The 18986-nt window shown below is 33.8% G+C and overlaps 3 protein-coding genes and 1 non-coding gene across 5 annotated transcripts; 2 read left to right on the top strand and 2 right to left on the bottom strand.

Moving 5' to 3' along the window:
- Positions 1 to 498: 498 nt before the first annotated feature.
- LOC102604509 (uncharacterized) lies at positions 499 to 1604 on the bottom strand. The gene is made up of 3 exons (XM_006346932.2): positions 1376 to 1604; positions 730 to 851; positions 499 to 642 (listed from the first exon to the last, which is right to left on the bottom strand). Exons 1-3 carry the CDS (start codon positions 1576 to 1578, stop codon positions 581 to 583), a joined length of 387 nt encoding a protein of 128 aa, XP_006346994.2. The 5' UTR covers positions 1579 to 1604; the 3' UTR covers positions 499 to 580.
- A 1358-nt stretch (positions 1605 to 2962) lies between these two features.
- TRNAE-UUC (transfer RNA glutamic acid (anticodon UUC)) lies at positions 2963 to 3034 on the top strand. The gene has a single exon. It is a non-coding gene; the product is annotated as a tRNA-Glu (tRNA).
- A 2305-nt stretch (positions 3035 to 5339) lies between these two features.
- On the bottom strand, positions 5340 to 13944 carry LOC102587045 (ATP-dependent DNA helicase DDM1-like). 2 transcript variants are annotated; one of them, XM_006346885.2, is made up of 16 exons: positions 13785 to 13944; positions 13484 to 13578; positions 12266 to 12529; positions 12083 to 12169; positions 11334 to 11680; positions 10997 to 11186; positions 10690 to 10865; positions 10063 to 10132; positions 9798 to 9987; positions 9166 to 9261; positions 8991 to 9085; positions 8794 to 8913; positions 7916 to 8035; positions 6352 to 6450; positions 6169 to 6270; positions 5340 to 5805 (listed from the first exon to the last, which is right to left on the bottom strand). In XM_006346885.2, exons 2-16 carry the CDS (start codon positions 13559 to 13561, stop codon positions 5575 to 5577), a joined length of 2265 nt encoding a protein of 754 aa, XP_006346947.1. In that variant the 5' UTR covers positions 13562 to 13578; positions 13785 to 13944; the 3' UTR covers positions 5340 to 5574. The 2 variants fall into 2 exon arrangements, with proteins under 2 accessions (XP_006346947.1, XP_006346948.1); XM_006346886.2 differs by having other exon boundaries at positions 13484 to 13583; positions 13785 to 13919.
- A 1449-nt stretch (positions 13945 to 15393) lies between these two features.
- LOC107060572 (uncharacterized) lies at positions 15394 to 16485 on the top strand. The gene is made up of 3 exons (XM_015308587.1): positions 15394 to 15609; positions 15705 to 15930; positions 16049 to 16485. Exons 1-3 carry the CDS (start codon positions 15394 to 15396, stop codon positions 16483 to 16485), a joined length of 879 nt encoding a protein of 292 aa, XP_015164073.1.
- The last annotated feature ends 2501 nt before the right edge of the window (positions 16486 to 18986 follow it).

The raw sequence follows: 18986 nt of genomic DNA, 5'->3' as shown, positions 1-18986 counted from the left end.
CTAGCTAAAGCTGCTCCAATATTGATAAGTTATTTCATCTTAGAACAGATGATTACTTTTTTCTTTCTTTTTATTGTTTGTATGTATGCGGCTGACACAACAGTGTTGGTGTTGGATATATTTGTTGTCTCTAATTCAATTTAGGACTCACTTATAAACTCTCCATGCACTACTCAATATAGTGTACATTGACCTATTAGGAGATGACATATGGCAATCCGAGTCTAATCAAATCCACCTCAGCAGAGACGGTTTAAAGCAAGATAAAGTGCACTTAAAAATTGTTGTGGCGCGGATGACTCACCGTACGAACTTTGTTTTCAACACCATTTCAGTGTCATACTCGCGCTTTTGACTTAATCAGAATTCACAATATAGGACTTAAAAGAGTTTTTGTTAGGGGAGAATTATTAAACGTTCTTGTTTAGTTTAAACCTTGGGGAGAAAAAACACATAACAATGAACTTAATACATTACAACGAAATTAAACGTCTCGTACTAAACCTTAGTACATATATACTAGCTAGGAAAAAGTAGTACATATATATTTAAGATGATAGAGTTGTGGCAAAAAAAATATTCAAGGCTGATTACGAGCCTTCTCCTTCTCTTTGACTTCACTTCCTTGTTTAGTTTCATACTCTATATGAAAATCAATAAAATTAAAATCAGCAAATTATATATGAACACTTTAAAAGAGAGTAAACTATGTATTTAATAAAATAATACCAGGGGCTTTGCCATGTTTAATATTTTCTTCATCCTCTTTGTTTCCACCATAAATCCCTCCAAAACCTTCTTCATCTGATCTTGTTGCATATGCTTCTCCATAGCTACTTGACATCGTATCCCTTCAATCCAATTATAAAATACATACATATTATTATTATCACTACTCAACAAAATTATTTTAGAATTAGAACCAAATTAGTTGAATAGCTTAATTATCGCTAAATAGATATTTATTTTTAGTGACGATTAAAATTCTTTGTAAATGTCCCTTAAACCTATACTAATATTGAATCTAATCAGAGACAAACCCAAAATTTAAAGATTTTGGATGCACCAATATTACCTTAGCTCAATTATAAGCTTTAAGATAAAAGGTAAAAATAAAAATAAACACTCTAACTGAATTCGAACCCAGGTATACCCAAGTCTTGCTGGTAAGATCCTCTAGCTTGTAACAATAAGTTGATGATACTCTTTCATGAGTTACTGTTAATTATACATAATTTTTTATTTTCTTTTTAAAGTTAATGGGTGCAAGTGCACCATCACCACCTACACCACCTAGACGAGGTGAGTGGAGTGCCGCTGAATCTAATGACAATTAACTAACGTACAGGTGGAAAAATAGAAAAAGGAAACTTACGTAGCTTTGTCTTGTTCAGGTTTCTTATTAGTTTGATTCATGTTGTTGTCTGGTTGTCCAGCAGAGGTTACAACTTGTCGGAATCTGATGTCTAAATTATTTCGAGCAATATGGTATGACAAAACATCAGAGGGTGGTAGTTGTGCTCTGTTTGCTAATCTAATTGCGTTAATCATTCTTAAAACTTTGTAGTCTTTGATCATTCGATTTTATAGGTAATAGGTGAGGAGTGTTCATTCATGTAATAAATAAACAAGAAGATTGAGATGAAATAATGTCATCAACACACTTATTGTTGTCTTTTTAAGGACAAGTGTGATGCCTTAAAAATCGCCACACAAGTTTATTTCTTCTCCAATATGACACGTTAAAGGATTTAAAATCATCTTCATTAGTATATATATTATACTCTATTATTTTATTTTATAATGGGGATTGACATGAATTATTTGTTGTGATCCGTCATAACTTCATTGATTCGGTTGATATTATTAGATTAAGTAAAATATTAGAGAGTTTTAATTAAGAGTCAGATTCAATTAATTATTGCTCAAAAAGTTAAAGGATTAGAAAGAATAATGATTATGTCGAAGTTTTGATGGTTACTTATCTCAATTATAGTATATCATTTCCCTCTAATTATCTTACTATGTATTCTTTCGTTAGTTAGTGTTGCTATTACCTTATTGTTCAAATTCTAAATTGTAATTAGAGTTAAAGTGATAATAAATACATTATGTGTTTGTGTTGAAAATTGGTTTGTTTCATTATTTCTATTTTGTTTGAGTATCTCAGTATTTGTTTCTTAATTATCTCTAAAATTCCTTCAAATGCATTTTTTGCAATTCGAATTTTGAATCGATCTCTAATTTATTTTCAATCCCTAATTTGTTTGTATATTTGATCATTTGACAGTGAGAATTTTTCACTTTATAAAAATTTCGTTTCACTTGAAAATTACTACTTGACATAAATATTATTTTTCACTTTCACTATATATATATATATATATATATTTTAAAAAATTATCCTAATGTTTTTATTTTTATAAATATGATTCCATTTAAACCATATTTCATATTCTTAAAGAAAAATACATTCAGTTATTTGAAAAATTATAACTAAAAACACAACTTTATCTTCAATTCCAATTTCAATTTTTTTAAATAAAGTGAAAACATATTTATAAGTATATAGTAGCTTGTACGGGATCTGATTTATGGCATTATATGACTAACTATTTGAGATATTACTCTTTTAAAATAAATATGATGGAATGTTTGAGGTAAATTAGTTAAGTTAAATGATTTTATTAGTTTTAAAAAGGATATAACTATATTTAGAAAAAATACATTCAAATTCTAAATATTCTTTATAGAAGATATGATCAAATACAACTCCAACTCTAATTTTTGAAAATTTAAAAATGGGGGATATTTTTTCGTTTGTTTTTAATTTTTTATGGCCAACCGTCCGCTAAGTTTGTTATGTTATACATTTTCTGCATTCTGTATCAGCCATTTGTACTTCATCTCTATGAAATAAACTTTGATTTATAATATTTCGTTGTCAGCTTGTTACCAACAATCCGTTATCGTCCAGCGGTTAGGATATCTGGCTTTCACCCAGGAGACCCGGGTTCGATTCCCGGTAACGGAAAATCCCTTTTTCTTCAAAAGCAATTCCGAATTCAGAAAAATGAGAAGATTTCTTATTTATGTTTTTTTTATTTTCGGTATGATGGTAAAATGTATTGATCTAAAAGCATTCTTATATAGTTTAGACATTATGGTAGGTAGAGTTGCAAATTCAGAAAAAATGAGAAGATTTTCATATTTACGTTTTTTATGTTCGGTATGGTGGTAAAATGTGTTGAGAAGATTTCTTATTTACGTTTTTTATTTTCGGTATGATGGTAAAATATATTGATCTAAAAGCATTCTTATATAGTTTAGACATTATGGTAGGTAGAGTTGCAAATTCAGAAAAAATGAGAAGATTTTCATATTTACGTTTTTTATGTTCGGTATGGTGGTAAAATGTGTTGAGAAGATTTCTTATTTACGTTTTTTCATTTTCGGTATGATGGTAAAATGTATTGATCTAAAAGCATTCTATATAGTTTAGACATTATGGTAGGTAGAGTTGCTAATTCAGAAAAATGAGAAGATTTTCATATTTATGTTTTTTATGTTCGGTATGGTGGTAAAATGTGTTGAGAAGATTTCTTATTTACGTTCTTTATTTTCGATATGATGGTAAAATGTATTGATCTAAAAGCATTCTTATATAGTTTAGACATTATGGTAGGTAGAGTTGCAAATTCAGAAAAAATGAAAAGATTTTCATATTTACATTTTTTATGTTCGATATGGTGGTAAAATGTGTTGATGTAAAAGCATTCTTGTATTAGTTTAGACACTATGGGAGATAGAGTTGTGGGAATGAGAGCTACACCCTGTCCTATTAGATGAAAACGAAGTGTGTTGAAATGAGAAAAGGACAATCAATCCATATGAAATTTCAATTTTTTTCTACTTTCCCCGGAGAAGTGTTTTGGAGAGTTAAAAGGGATACATCAAATTGAATTGTAAGTTGTGAAACGTGCTTTCACTACTTGCCTTGCGGAAGTAATTTTCTTGAACTTTTTAAGAAATTTATTTTTGGCAAAAGGGTTTGGTAGACCCTTATACTTAACTCGAATTGTAAAGTGGACCCTTCTACTTCACAAAAGTTTCAACTGGACACTTCAACTCAAACAAACAGAAAATTTTAAGTCCCTTTGACCATTGACCAGCCTTAGGTGGCATTAATTTAGCTGAGTTGGAAAAATGCGTGTTACACACGCGAAACATGAGCGTGAATTGAATTAAAAAGTTAAGAAAATTAAATAAAAAGAAAAAATAAATTTACCTACTTCAAAAAAAAGGTAAAAAAAGAAAAAGAAAAAGAAAATCCCTTTCTTCTTCAAACCCATCCACCCACCTTTTTGGAAAATAGTAGATCTCTCAACTGCTATATCCATATCCTCTCTATTATCGATTATTTTTCTTGAAATCTTATTTTCCTCACTTTTCAAATGAAACAACACGTTCATCAAAAATCCAAAACAAAAATAATTGGAAACGAAAGAAAAAAATCTTCTCCAAATTGAAAGCTCAAAACGAAATTGAAGAAGAATTTTTGCTGCTACTACTTGCTTCTTTTTATCTCTTTAGAAGCAAAACTTCTAAAAAAATAAAAAACAAAATTTTCATCTCTCTTTTAAATCATAGATACAACTTTGAATTTTTTCATATTTCTTGATCTTTCTTTTTTCAAGTTTGAATTTTTCTTTCAATTTCAAGCTTTTTGGTGTCAAGTTTAGTTGCTTTATTCTAATATCAATTTTGATGAAATTGTAAGCTCAAATGGGGCTGTCAAATGTTAATGAACTTCTTTTGGGTTAGGGTCTTGAGAACAAAGGGAAAAACATTTTTTAAAGTAATTATTGTTTAATAAAATAAATATATAAAAATAGCATTGTGACAATTAAATTAATGAGATGGATATGACGTGGCTTTTTTTTTGACGTGGATATGATGTGTCATCCATGTCAGATCAAGTGAGGAACACCGACTGAAATAAGGGTTTAAAATTTCTATTTTGTTTGAGTTGAAGTGTCTGGTTGAAACTTTAGAGAGTAGAAGGGTCCAATTTACAATCCGAGTCAAGTATAAGGGTCCACCAGACCATTTTGCCTTTATTTTTTAAAATAGTGTTCTCCAAAAAAATTGACTTTATTGTTTAAACTCATCAAACTTAACTAAATAATAATAGTGAAAGACTGAAATCAAATAAACAAAGCAGGTACGAGTCTACAGGGGGTGAATGAAAAATAGAAAAACGAATGTTGAAGGGAAGCAGGAGGTTTAACTATGGTGACCCAAAATAAGAAAAATAAAACAAAGAAAACTTAGTTAGGAAAAACACATGGAACTTTGCTCTGGTTAATTTAAGATGAATAATCTGAAAATATCATAAAGATTTACAAAATGCTGCTAATGTTATCAAAAAGACATTGCAGTGATACGTCAATGGGCAAACAAGGTTGCTTAAGTTTGCAAAAAGTAGATAACAAAATAATCAACGTTGCTTAGCTCCCAAAAACATCTAATTTCTGCACATGAACCATGCCCATGAGTCCCTTCCCTTCCTTATCAGCTATTGAGAGTAGAAAGCATGCCTCCGCTTGCAGTTGGAACAACAACATCCCAACCGGGTCCTTTAAGTGGAGCCACATTTACCTTTGATTCGTCTTCACTTGCGGGACCAACAACCAAATCACTTCGGTCTAAAACCCTCTGTAGATCCTCATCACTGATATCTGTCTGCGTCAACCTGTCCTCTTCATTATCATCGTCTCTCAACAGCGCTAACAAGTCCTCTTCCTGATACACCAAAACATTATTAGCAACTACTTTATTCAACATTTCATTATCACACCACTAGCAACAGCTCTAACAGAAATAGCCGTTACATTGATACCAAATATTTTTCTACGGAAAGGCTATACAGCATAAGTAATCAGGACATCAAGCCCTGACCGTTTTATCTGCCAAATTGAAGAATGAAAGATCAGTCATCCAATGTAAGCACTGCTATAAAAACTGGCAGAGGTTTCAACATGATATACTATTTAAAGGATGTCAAATTCAATTACAATCAGTTTAAACACAAAAGCATCTCAAAACTATAGCTGCTACAAAGCCATACAACGGAATAAGTATCTTGCAGGGGTTAGAAACACAAACCTCCACAGTATCTGTAGTACTTCTTTCTTGCTTAAACTGTCCTTTTCCAATCACCACATGTTCAAGCTTCAACTTACTGAAAGCTCTTTTGAGCATTCGACCCTGAAGCACACATTTAACTCTTTAGAAAAGAGTAGAACTCAAGAGCAGCTAAAGTGTATCTTTACAAAAGCTGTTTAGTACCTCCACAGACAGAGCAGTTGCAAGCCTGTAAACATGAACAGGTTTTGTCTGACCTATTCTATGACACCGGTCCATAGCCTGTAGATCCATTTGTGGATTCTGAAAGCAGAAGTGCAAGTTACTGATTTATCTAACTGACCATAGTATGAAGTACCAAATATAGTTAGTAAAAGAACATAGAAAATAAATAAGTGGAATTATTGCTTCTGAAGTGAGGATTCAAGCATGGGATATCAATAAAGTGATGCTATATGAAGAGACAAGGCAACATGCAGTAAAAGTGTGTGATTACTATGTTTCAAATAGAATCTATTCAATTGGCACATCACCACAGTATATCATATCAATAAAAGGATGGAATGGGTCATAAATCCAGTAGTTCCCTAACCACCCCACCCGCAAACACAAGCTGAGCACTTATACATGCTTGAAACCTAAATCATTGCTTCTTCATGCTAAAATCATACCATTTTATGGAAGCTGTCCTTCAGTCCTAAGTAATGCATGTATTTTCAGTTTACTAATATCACAAAATCATAACAATTACGCTTCAATCCCAAGCTAGTAGGGTTTGGCTATGTAAATCTACAATATCGGTTCCACTCTATTTGGGATCATACACTCAACAATTACGGATTTTCTAAATATCACCACTTTCCTCTTCACTTAACACTCTACCTAACTAAAGATTCCTGTCAAACACGAGTCCTCATGGAAGGTACCAAAAATGACTAAGCAAGTAAACATTAATCTTGACTTATTGGTACTGCCTATAATGATACTTCCATTGTGTTCTGATTTCACCAAGTTCAAATGAATTTCAAGGGCTTCCTTCCATGAGATTTTACGTCTATCTCGTTCCCTTTGACATCTTCAAAAATATGGTGTCACCCAGTGCACTTGGAGGTCAACATAGAATGTGACCAAACCATCTAAGGTGAATTACTCTCGTTTTCCCCTCAATTTGTGCCCCTTGCACCTTCTGTAGAATGCCCATCTAATCTTGTACAATTACGTATCGATCTTAACATATGTATTTATATTTTCTATGACTATCTTGTTGGTGTATTGGGTCTTCAAGGCCCAACATTCACTTCCATTTAGCATTACTAGTCTTGAACCATTCTATCGAAGTTATCTTTCACTCATTAAGTATTGCCTGACCCCCTGTAAGCTATCACATAATATTCATGTAGTCATCCTCTCTTTCAGCTAATCTTATTTAATGTGATATGTTACATCTAAGCCCATCATGTCATTCTCTTGAAAAGTTTAGCCAAAAATCTGGATTGTCTGCATTAGTCATCACAATATCATCTAATCTCAACTCAATTTCTTTCTTATGCTAGCAAAACTTACCACGTACAATTCTTACTTATAATTAATCCTAAAACCTTTACTCTCTAGACCATCATTGGTATAACGTTATTCTTTATCCTAAATTACATTGATTTTGCAATGCTTGTTAAATTGCTTGTTACATCAACCTTTATTGAAGTATTGATCAAGTGTGAGAGCATCATTTAGCCACATAAAAAAAAAACAGAAGGGTGCAAGAAGGTACCCAGTCACTGTCATATAAAATGCAGGTGTCTGCAGCAGTAAGATTAATGCCAAGACCACCAGCCCTGGTGCTCAGCAGAAATACCCTGCACTCACTGTTAATATCATTGAACTCCTCGATCTGTTCAGAGCAACAAGCGAGTATAATCAGATCTTTTACTTCATTACAAAAGAAGAGTATAATTAGATCAACTTAATCAAAAGCTTCCAGTTAACCCAATTATTTCATGCTCCCGCTGGGTCAATTTACTCAATCTGTTCAAATATTATTATTTGTTATCAAGAAGAATACCTTTTTTTAATCTTCTTTTAATAGGTATTATCATGTGAAGTCATAAACATTAAACCTTGCCACTTCAGGACAAAGGATTAAAAGGGAGAGCAAGTAAATTGCAAGGAGGGGCAGGGGGAGAGATCTAAATGCAATAAAGAAGAAAGAAGCAACTTTGAGTCTAAGTGGAATACATAAGCAACGTAACAATGAACCCCTCTGATACTGACACTGTGCATACTTGATTAATACAAAATGGCAATTCAACATCCAATAACAAAGATGTTGGCAGAAATCTAGATGATAGATCTGTCCATTAACAGTGCAGTATCATCAGGTTTCTTCCTTAGCCACAATGAAATTCTACACACAAGTAGAGTTCTGGAGTACCAGAAGATAATAGACAGAGGTGTTCAAGAATATGTATGTAGCCTATGTTGATCATGTTATCATGACTTGCTTAAATTTTTCTTGAGCAAGAAAATTTACACAGCCTAAGATTCATTTAACAATTGGCATCATCAATGAGCGACAATCATGATTTGAAATGTCATCAAATGCTTATAAACTACATACTCAATCTGTATCACAATTGAAGTACCAATCACCTGTCTTTTCCTTTCATCCAATTTCACACGGCCATCAATTTTACAAACATCAAAGCCCCTTTCACTAAAATAGTAATCCATTATGTCCAGTACTTTAGTCCACTGAGAGAATATCAGAACCTGTACGGAAAACAAGTAAAATTAATAGTAAAGTTTCAGCAAGGTGGGCACACAAAAAAGCACAATGAAGCACATACTTTGTGCTTGCGAGCAAACAATTCTGACAAAAGCCTTTCCAGTAAGCGGAACTTGCCACATTGCCCAACTATTTGTTCTATAGGTGGATAATGATCTGCCAACAAGATAAAAATAATGTAAGGCCATTGTCAACACACCTCAATACAATCAGTTCAATAAACCATAGTCACTTACAAGAACCATCAAATGCTGACTCCAAGAGATCAGGATGATTGCAATTTTTGCGGAGTTGAATCATCAAGTTAGTGAGCTTTCCTCTAAAATGATTCCCTGCACATTCAGAAAATGAACTTTAATACTGCAAACCCTGAAGTGTCATGACGGGTATCGTGCACTTAGAAAATGGCAATAAAAAGGAATTGTTTGCTTCACCAGAGAAACCCATAACGCATTCCAAGCTAACTACAGATGCCATAATAAAGCTAATCTGGATAGATGTTCTGTATGTATAATCATATATAAATTTGAGTACAATCTACATCGGCTTGCCAATTGAGAAAACATTGAAATTTTTATACAAATTATACTTAAATTTTCCATTCAGCTAATTTCCCTTTTAAGAACTTATTTGTTGGAGAATGGAACCTTGGATCCGTCAATACTTCAGTAGCAACTTAGAGAAAGAGAATAGTTAAGAAAGTGCAATTGTGGATAGAGGATATGGACTATAATGTTAACTCTCAAATGAGGAAAAACAAAAGACACTCATTTTCTCTCAGAAGTAGATATTTAAGATATTTATACAAGTGAGATTATTACCGATGGACCGAGAATATTTAAGATATTTATATAAGTGAGATAATTACCGATGGACACGTTCTCGGTCAAATAACCCTCTAACGTCTGGTTAATTAGATGGTCCTGGAACTTCTTCTGGTGCTCAGTCATGGTAGCATATAAAATTATTTCTTTCTTTCGGGGAAGCATTTGCTCAACATCTACTTTCAATCTCCGAAGAAGAAAAGGGCGTAAAATTGCATGGAGTTTCGCAACAACCTGCAGTTATGACACTCATAAACAAACATCATCTGCTTTAAAATGGAAAAATGGAATACTGAACAACAATCATACTTGTGTCCTCCTTTTCTCTTCCATTTCTTCCTTTTGGGCTTCATTGCCGCACCTCCCAGATAGATCAAACCTGATAAGCAAATAAAAACAAGGTCATCATTTAACACTTTGACTTCTCATGATATCATTTGACCTACACTAAAATCTTTACACGACCATTTGAGAAGAAGAGTGAGTCACATGTTTGAAATGATACACTACTCTAAACAAGGGAAGTGCAACGCAATATATCTGCTATGAGCTCTAATAAGAACCAGGACAATTAACCAGATACTTGTGACTAGTCTACCCTGTGTGTTATACATCAGTGTTCTAAGATAGAACTGTCTGGTATCACAAACTAAAGCACTTGATCAGCCATATTTACAATTTGGTTTCATCTGATATGCACTGCATTACATCTGAAAACTATGTCAATATGCTAACCAAAATTTTACAATTCAGGGCAGTAAATAACCGGTACGAGAGAGAACCATATTATATGCAGGATAAAGATAGAAAAAAATGCTAGCAAGGTAGGCTCATTAAAGAAAATAATAAGACAAGCATCATTTAGAATTAACAAATATTTAGCTATTGAAACAAGCACTTCAAGAAAAATGGTAGAATGTCTAATCAGCTGTTTACCATGACTCAAATTCTTCTAGGGATGAAAATATATCTGGTAAGATGAAATTTAACAATGACCACAACTCAGCTAAGTTGTTCTGCAGAGGTGTTCCAGTTAATAGAAGCTTGTTTTCAATTGGCAACAGCTTGAGTTCCTTGAACAGTTTGCACTTTGAGTTTTTTAACCTGTGACCCTTGGGAAGAACCAAGAAACACAATATCAGCATGAAATGCAGAACAAGTTGCCTTCTAAATTAAAGCACAAAACTTGTAGAATAAAACAGTATAAATGTGACAAGTTTAAGACTATGTAAGCCAGAGGTACCTCATCAACCACGAGATACTTCCAAGTATAATGCCTCAAGAATTTCTTTGCATCAAACATTGCAATCTCATAAGAGGTAATTACAATTGGAAATTTGGGACCTATGGTCCTTGGCATATGCTTCCTCCTTATCTCATCTCTTTGTTTCTTGTCTCCATGGTAGATGATTGCATTAATGGATGGGACAAACCTATCAAGCAAAATAATTAAAATTTTATCCCTTTAGTTTCTGTCTTGCAGACTAGCAACCGGAGACAATTTAATAACAATATAAGCACCTGCATCAACTAAACACGGATAGCACTTCTACTAATTTCGCAAAAGGATATTAATGTACCTTTCTATCTCATTCATCCAATTAGAAAGAGTTGACAGGGGAGCAATGACCAAATAAGGTCCATCTAACCCATTTCCCTTCAAATGTGCAAGAAAAGAAATAGTTTGAATGGTCTTTCCAAGTCCCATTTGATCTGCTAGAATCCCGTTCAACCCATTTTGCCATAATGAAATCAACCACTTGACACCTTTCAGTTGATAAGACTTCAACTTTCCACCAGTCAGCAAGGGCACAAGTTCAGCCTGCTCCTTGTCAGCTCTCTCCTCTTCCGTGAGGGTTGAATCCTCAACAGAACCACCTTCTTTAGATCTTGAAAGCATGGCAGCAACAGCTCTCTTGGCCTTTTTCTGCATAGACATTTGAACTATTTCACAGAATGGAAGAAGGGCAACAACTGACAAAATGCATAGAAACTAAATGACTGACCCGTCCAACAAAAAGGAAAAACTAGCTCCAATAAAGCTCTCAAATTACCTTTGAGACTTGAAAAATCAAAAACTAATGACCTCCAGAATCAGGCAAGTGCTACATAAAGCAATACCAAGTGCTATTTTACAATTCATGCGAGACAAAAAGGAAAACTTAACTGGTTGTTGGACGGTATTAGTAGAACTCACCCAATCAAATGCCGCATACACAACATGTAAATATACACTAATAATTAACCAAGGTGTTGTGCATAATGATTCACAAGATGAAGAAAAACTCAATGTAGACCTATTTTCTAAGGAGGACAAGAGAAGAAATACATTATTATAACTTGTCTCTGCCTTTCTTTTTCTGCCACGACCCCTCTTCTTGTCTTCACTGCCTTTCTCTTCATCTTCCACTCCAGCCTGCAAATGAAAAATGCAGAAATGAACTGGATTAGCAAAATAGAGACAGCTTTTCGCACCCAGCAGTCAAGATTCTTCAGAAAATCAAGGATATACCACTGTGATGTTATCCATCTTCTCCAGCAGGAACTCTGAGTAAAGCTGGGTTTGTGTAAGAAGCTCGTCCAACTTACTAAATTGAAGGTCATTCAAGTTCGGGGCCTCTTTGGGATCATTTACTTCTTCCTCCTTTACACGTGCTTTTATCAAGTTCTCCTCTTCCTTCTTCATCAATTCAGATAAAAGAGAGACATCCCCATTTTTTGCATCAAGAAATACTTCATCCTCCAATTTGACAGCAAGCTTCTCTTTGCATGTATCCTTCAAGTTGAGAATACACAAGTGTAATGCATAAGCAAATATTGCTAAACATCTCTCTGAGCCAGCAACTGGCATTCGGACAAGGAACAAAGAAATTATCAATTCGAAACTTAGAGGAGGGCATCTAACTTGAAAACCAACAAAATTAAAGAACATTCTAATTTTCGTTCAAACTAATTCCAACCCATACAGATCGTATTTACTTTTACCTTCTTACTGTAACGTGTACAAGTAATGTGTTCAAGGAAAAGCTGAACAAGTTAAAACCCAATCAACAAGGTATATTACCAATCAAGTACGTCAACAGGAAATAACTGGTAAATAATCCAAGAAGCTGGCATGTGACTCAAACACATAAACTCAAATCAAGATAACTTAATTGTCATAGTTTAGACACATTTCAAGAAACAATATGTTGTCACTCTTATGTCATCCAATTACCTAGATTTTTAAGAAGTACGCTAACAAACCACAAGACCAATACTAATGGCAATTAAGTGCAATGTCACACCATACACATTCTAGTACATCTCGCAGCCATACAACTCTATTCCCCCCACCCACGCAGAAAAAAAAATGCTAGATTCCTTCAAAACTAGCTTAAAGTTTCTCCACCCACCACCCCGAACAGGAAATATCATAGGCTTTTAGCAACAATCAACAGTAACACACAAGGCAAGTTTTTTCCATTTTCCAGTACTTACTTCTTTCCTCAAATGGGACTAATGCACAGAATGAAGACACAAGACACAACAATAATGAGTACAAAAATTCAAAAGCCTAAAAGAACGCAAGTACTAGACAGAGTACCTAAAGGAGAAAGCAACAATTACTACTAATGAGGCTCTAGTTATATGAACCTTCTATATCCACCATTCCGCTCTACTTTGGTTCATTTCATTTCATTCCAATACTCGATGAGATAACAAAGCAACTAAAATACAAAAGCAATACCTCCTCTGCAAGGACGGAAACAGGAGAATCCGCTTTAGTAACAACATCCTTCACTCCGGTGTCGGCGTTAGCAACCATCTCAGTGTGTCCAAACCCTAACCTCCAAAAAGAAAAGATTTTTCACAAAATGCACAATGCAAAAAGCTTCATCAACTCGAAAAACAAACCTATTGTTGTTCTATCTCTCCAAAAAATAAGTCCAAAAAAAATGTACGGAAACCGAAATCCAACAAGTAGTCAGAAAATAGGGCAAAATCATAAAAAATTTAAGCGAAACTGTGATTGAAACAAACGAACTTACCTACTCCTCTCCGGCAAGGAGTAATCGGAATCAATGGAAGAGATTCAAAGAAATTGGGCGGCAATGAAAATGCAGTAGGGATTTTTGTAGGAGAATAACTGGGATGTGTGCGCGCGTGGGTATGAACGTGTAGGTTTAATATTTTATTACCTTGCCGGTGTAAGAGAGACCAAAAAGGGCGGGAAATCCATGTTGTAAAATTACCCCTGGAATTGGATGTAATAACGAAATTAGGACTGGAGAGTCACTTTTCGAATTGTTTTTAAAAATTTTAACGCTTTAAAATTAATTTAAATTTCTGATATTTCTATTTGAAAGCTAGCGTTGTTTCCATTGATATATTTTTAGTGGTTTTTGGCTTTTAAGCTAATGTTTTGAAAGTGTTAGAATATTCTCAAACACATTTAAAAGTTTTTTTTTAAAAAAAAAGGTCAAAAGTTGGGTGTTTCCAATTTTGAATTTTGACTTTTAATTTATAATCTATTTTAAAAAGTCAATTTAAACAATCGTGTGGCTTGACAATCTCCAACTTCAAACGAGATAGAAATTGATCAACTCATGAATTTTTTATTATTTTAGTGTGGCATAGTTCGAAATGTTGTTGATTTATGTGAAGTCTTATTGTGGTTTGATTTTGAGTTGTTAAAATTTGAGTTAGTGATTTGTGTGGTTCAACAACTAAGGAGCCGTTTCGTAGGATGTATTAATTAAAATAGTCCTTGGATTAAAATTTAATCCTCCTAATACAATGTTTGGTTACACAATTCAACTCAAACATACCTAATACATGGATAACTTAATACATCATAATATGGTCTTATCTAATACCAAGGATATCTAGGGATTACTAATCCCAGGTTTACTAATACTTGGACATTGAAACGAAATGACTGAATTGCCCCTAAATTTCTATATACCTCCTTTAGAATTGATAAAGAATTCACGCTATTCTACTTTTTGGCGCCTTTCCTTTTTCTCTCGCGGTCTTTTCTCTTCTTTGGCTATGGAGAAGGCGTAGCGTGTAGGGTTAATTTTTGAACAACATCGTCACTATTAGCCGTGTAGGGTTTATACAGGTTTGAGCTTTTTTCTTTTCTTCTTTACTTTCGTTCTTGTTCCCAACTGGTTGTAAATAGGTGAATTGAAATGTGCATGCAAATTAATTAGTATTTTGTGGGTTGAAAGTTTCTGAACAACATCATCACTATTAGTATTTATGCTTAAAAATTTATAGATTTCTGTTCATATTGTGTGTATTGATTTTGTCTAATTTTTATGAAAAACTTAGGTGTTATTATGGATCTTCAACATCTTTCGAGTACTAATTCTATTATTCTTGAGGAGATAATGTGCCAACAATTTCTTGTAGTCCTTATTTGCCTTTTTATGGCTATTCATGGTCATTCACTAAGAAGGCAATACAAAAATGTGCACGAGATTAGGTACCGTATAAGTGTCCGAATACCAAAAGTTATTTCTCACTTAAATTGTATCATAAATGATAGTGACATTGTATGTATCGACAAGTTAAGAATGGATAGAAATGTCTTTCATAATTTAGTTCTATTAACTAATTAAGGATGTCGGAGGTTTGACTGATGGTAAATATATGTCAAGTAGTGAAAAGCTAGCAATGTTCTTAAACATCTTGGCTCATCACGAGAAGAATAGATCTATCAAGGTCGATTATATTAGATCTGGATGGAGTGTAAGTCAAGCTTTTAATGAATGCTTGAAAGCTATACTCAAACTAACTCCATTGTTCCTTGTCAATCCTAAACCGATCCTTGAGGATGAGATTGAAGATCGATGGAACTGGTTTAAGGTAGGTGAGATTAATTTTAGCATTTGTATATGACTAAATAATGTAATTTTACTAAGAATTCGTTTTAGTGCGAGATAAATCTATATTTTTTATAGGGTTGTTTAGGTGCACTAGATGGTACTTACATTCACATTAGAGTTCCATCTGAGTACAAACCAAGATACAGGACAAGGAAGGGAGATATAGCTACTAACGTATTGGGAGTTTGTGATAGAAATCTCAATTTTACTTATGTGTTACCTGGTTGGGAAGGATCAGCTGCTGATGGTCGTGTACTACGAGACGCTGTAGTGCGGCGCAATGGTTTAAAAATTCCTGAGGGTATGCCATGTATATATGCATATAAGAACACCAAAAGAATTATATATTTATTTTTTTGAGAAGGTAACTGTACATGAAAAGAATAGAAAAGTAACTAAATTTTATGTTTATATTATAGGTAATTATTATTTATGTGATGGAGGATATACAAATGGAAAAGGTTTTCTTTCACCTTACCGAGGGTATAGATATTGGTTACGGGATTGGCAAGGTGACAACCCCCCACCTCGATGTCGAGAAGAACTTTTTATTATGAAGCATGCTAGGGCTCGTAATGTTATCGAAAGGGCGTTTGGTCTTTTGAAAGGGCATTGGGGAATTCTTAGGAGCTCTTCGTGGTACTCTGTTAAAGTTCATAACAGAATTATAAGTGGTTGTTATTTGATTCACAACTATATCCATAGAGAGATGGATGTGGATCCTTTAGACATGGATATGGAAAAACAAGTTAAGAATCAACTTGAACATATTGATGTTGTTGAATCGTCTGAAGAGTGGACCACTTGGAGGGATGAGTTGGCTCAATCAATGTGGAATGCAAGATCTAATCAGTGATGACACGTTAAGTTTTTTTTGCGATGAATTTAGCTAGCTTGGGCTTTTAAGGTCAGCCTTTTATCAAAATTTAGAATCTCTCTTCTGTTTCAGTGATCTAGTGATCTTATACTAGTTAATTGGGAGTCTTGAATCCTTTTGTAACTTTTGGCATATGTTATTATGAAATTTGTGGTTTTCTTAATATGTTATAATTATTACTCTTCATCACTTCCTCTACTAGTAAAATTTGACTTTATTTTACAACTTCAATCTCCTAAAACTAAAAGAACCCTGCAACACTAGTGCAGATTATAATTTCTGAAAGTTGATAGAGGAAAAGAAAACTAAATGATAAGTATGCAGATAGAGAGAAAGGAATTAGTATTACTCTTCCTATCTTTGATTTCCAGCAACCATGAAGATGGTCATTAGAGAAAGGAACAAATTGATAACGTCTACATAAAAGGATATAGAGAAAGGAACTTACCTATGTATTGTAGACAATGTATCCACATGAAGCTAGTCAATTTCTCGACATAATTCCACTTGTGAATGTTTGCACGACCACCTGTTGAATGCAATATCTTTTAAGCTACTAATCTGGAGAGCCAACCACTTCCTGAATATATCAATTTCTCCTACATTTTGTTTTTTTATATCAAGTGTTTCTAGAATCAGTTCTTAAGTTCATGACAAGGTTATAGATTTGTTCAACTATTTAATGTGTGCATTATTGTTATTATCATTATTATTTTCTTCCTATTTATTTTTATAATCTATTCCACAAGAATATAAAGGCAAAATGAGCAGTCAAACATCTTCCCACACATCAAAAAGATCAAGAAACTCAACTCCTTCAACTAGAAGGACATGGACTGCAGCAGAAGAACGAACTCTTATAGATGGATTAAAAGAGTTATGTGTTAATGGTTGGAGAGGTGATAATGGAACCTTCAAGCCAAGATACCTAAAGGAATTAGAATGTTATTTATGTGAACATCATCCTAACAGCGGATTGAAAGGTGAACCACATGTCTTATCTAAAATAAGATATTGGAAGAAATGTTATGCAAGTATAGCTATGCTAAAGAGTCGAAGTGGATTGGGATTTCAATACAGTGATGGAGCTATAATAGTTGATGATCCCAAATTTTGGATGACTTCCTAAGGGTAATTAATACTTTATTAAAGTTATTATAATTTTTTTACACTATCTGCCTGATGCTTTTAATTGTTTAGATATGCACGTCTTCACTAGTGAGTGAATTTGTTGAATATGTTTCATGTGGACTGTCCACGACTATCACTAGAAAAGTAAGTGTGCTTCTGCATCCACTTCAATAATATCCATCATACTAGCCTTGTGTTCTCACGGATAAACAAATGAATGATCTTGTTTTAGACTTTACTCTCCTTGTGTTCTAAATTTATGGACAGGATTTATCCTCAACTATAAACATTGATAGGGGATAACTACCCACTAATCTCGGCTATATTTGTCTTGTTCCAGAGTTGAATGTTGGTAAGGTTCAAGTCAACTACTGCTTTGGGAGTGCACACCCTATCCCGGGCCACCAATGCCTTTCTCGATATGTATTAGTGTCAACCCAAACATAGATGTTGCTACAGTGAGCATTAATAAGTCTTTTAGGTTGAATACTGAAAAGTTGTGTCCAATAAATTTAGATTTCAAAGATACCGATTGCACAACTTAGAGAGCTTTTTAGTTGTTCATGATTATAGTTATGTATTTATATATGTGTTCTCTGAAAGAGTTATTAACTGAGTAATATTATATCGCTTTGTTTTATTTTGTGATTATTTTCTAGGTTGATCCAAATGCCAAAAACACGAATACGAAAAAATAGCCTATGTTTGTGGATTGGGAGGAAATCTTTGCAAGGATAGAGCAACAGGGGAGTTTGCAGAAGGCCCATTAGATGTTGTTGAGGAAATTCAAATGAGTCAATCCTCAGTACTGTTTAACGATATGAGTTTGGGATTTCCTATTGATCTTGATGGCGATGAAGAAGCTGGTTCTAGTCATAGACCTAATGTGACTACGGGAGAAGCTAAAAATGCTACTGGAGCTACTACATTTCCTGAAACATCTCAAATTGAAAATGCTGGAGCATTTGAACCTGAAGAAGCTGGATCTCAACAAACCAATAAACAAGGTGAGTATACCAAAAGGCCGTCTAATGTCAATGAAAAGGAGAAATGCAAGAAAAGAAAAAAGATCCCGGAGAGTGATTCTGAGATATTTCTTAAGGGTATGGTTGAGGTTATAAAAAACTTTACTGACAGTCAAGACAAACTAATAGGTGCCTTAATTGACAAGATTGGAAATCGTGACCAATCTGATCTTCGTGATCAAATTTATTCCATCATTGAATCTCCTATATTTGACTTGTACTCTACAGAGCAACGCATCAAAGTAATAATGGTTCTTTGTGATGACGTCAAAAAGATGGAATTATTTATACGCATGGGTGAACTTGAGCGTCAAACTATGATGT

Source organism: Solanum tuberosum, unplaced genomic scaffold (assembly GCF_000226075.1).
Source record: "Solanum tuberosum cultivar DM 1-3 516 R44 unplaced genomic scaffold, SolTub_3.0 scf00085, whole genome shotgun sequence".
NCBI classification, from domain to species: Eukaryota; Viridiplantae; Streptophyta; class Magnoliopsida; order Solanales; family Solanaceae; genus Solanum; species Solanum tuberosum.
This window is presented reverse-complemented; position numbering and strand designations above follow the sequence as displayed.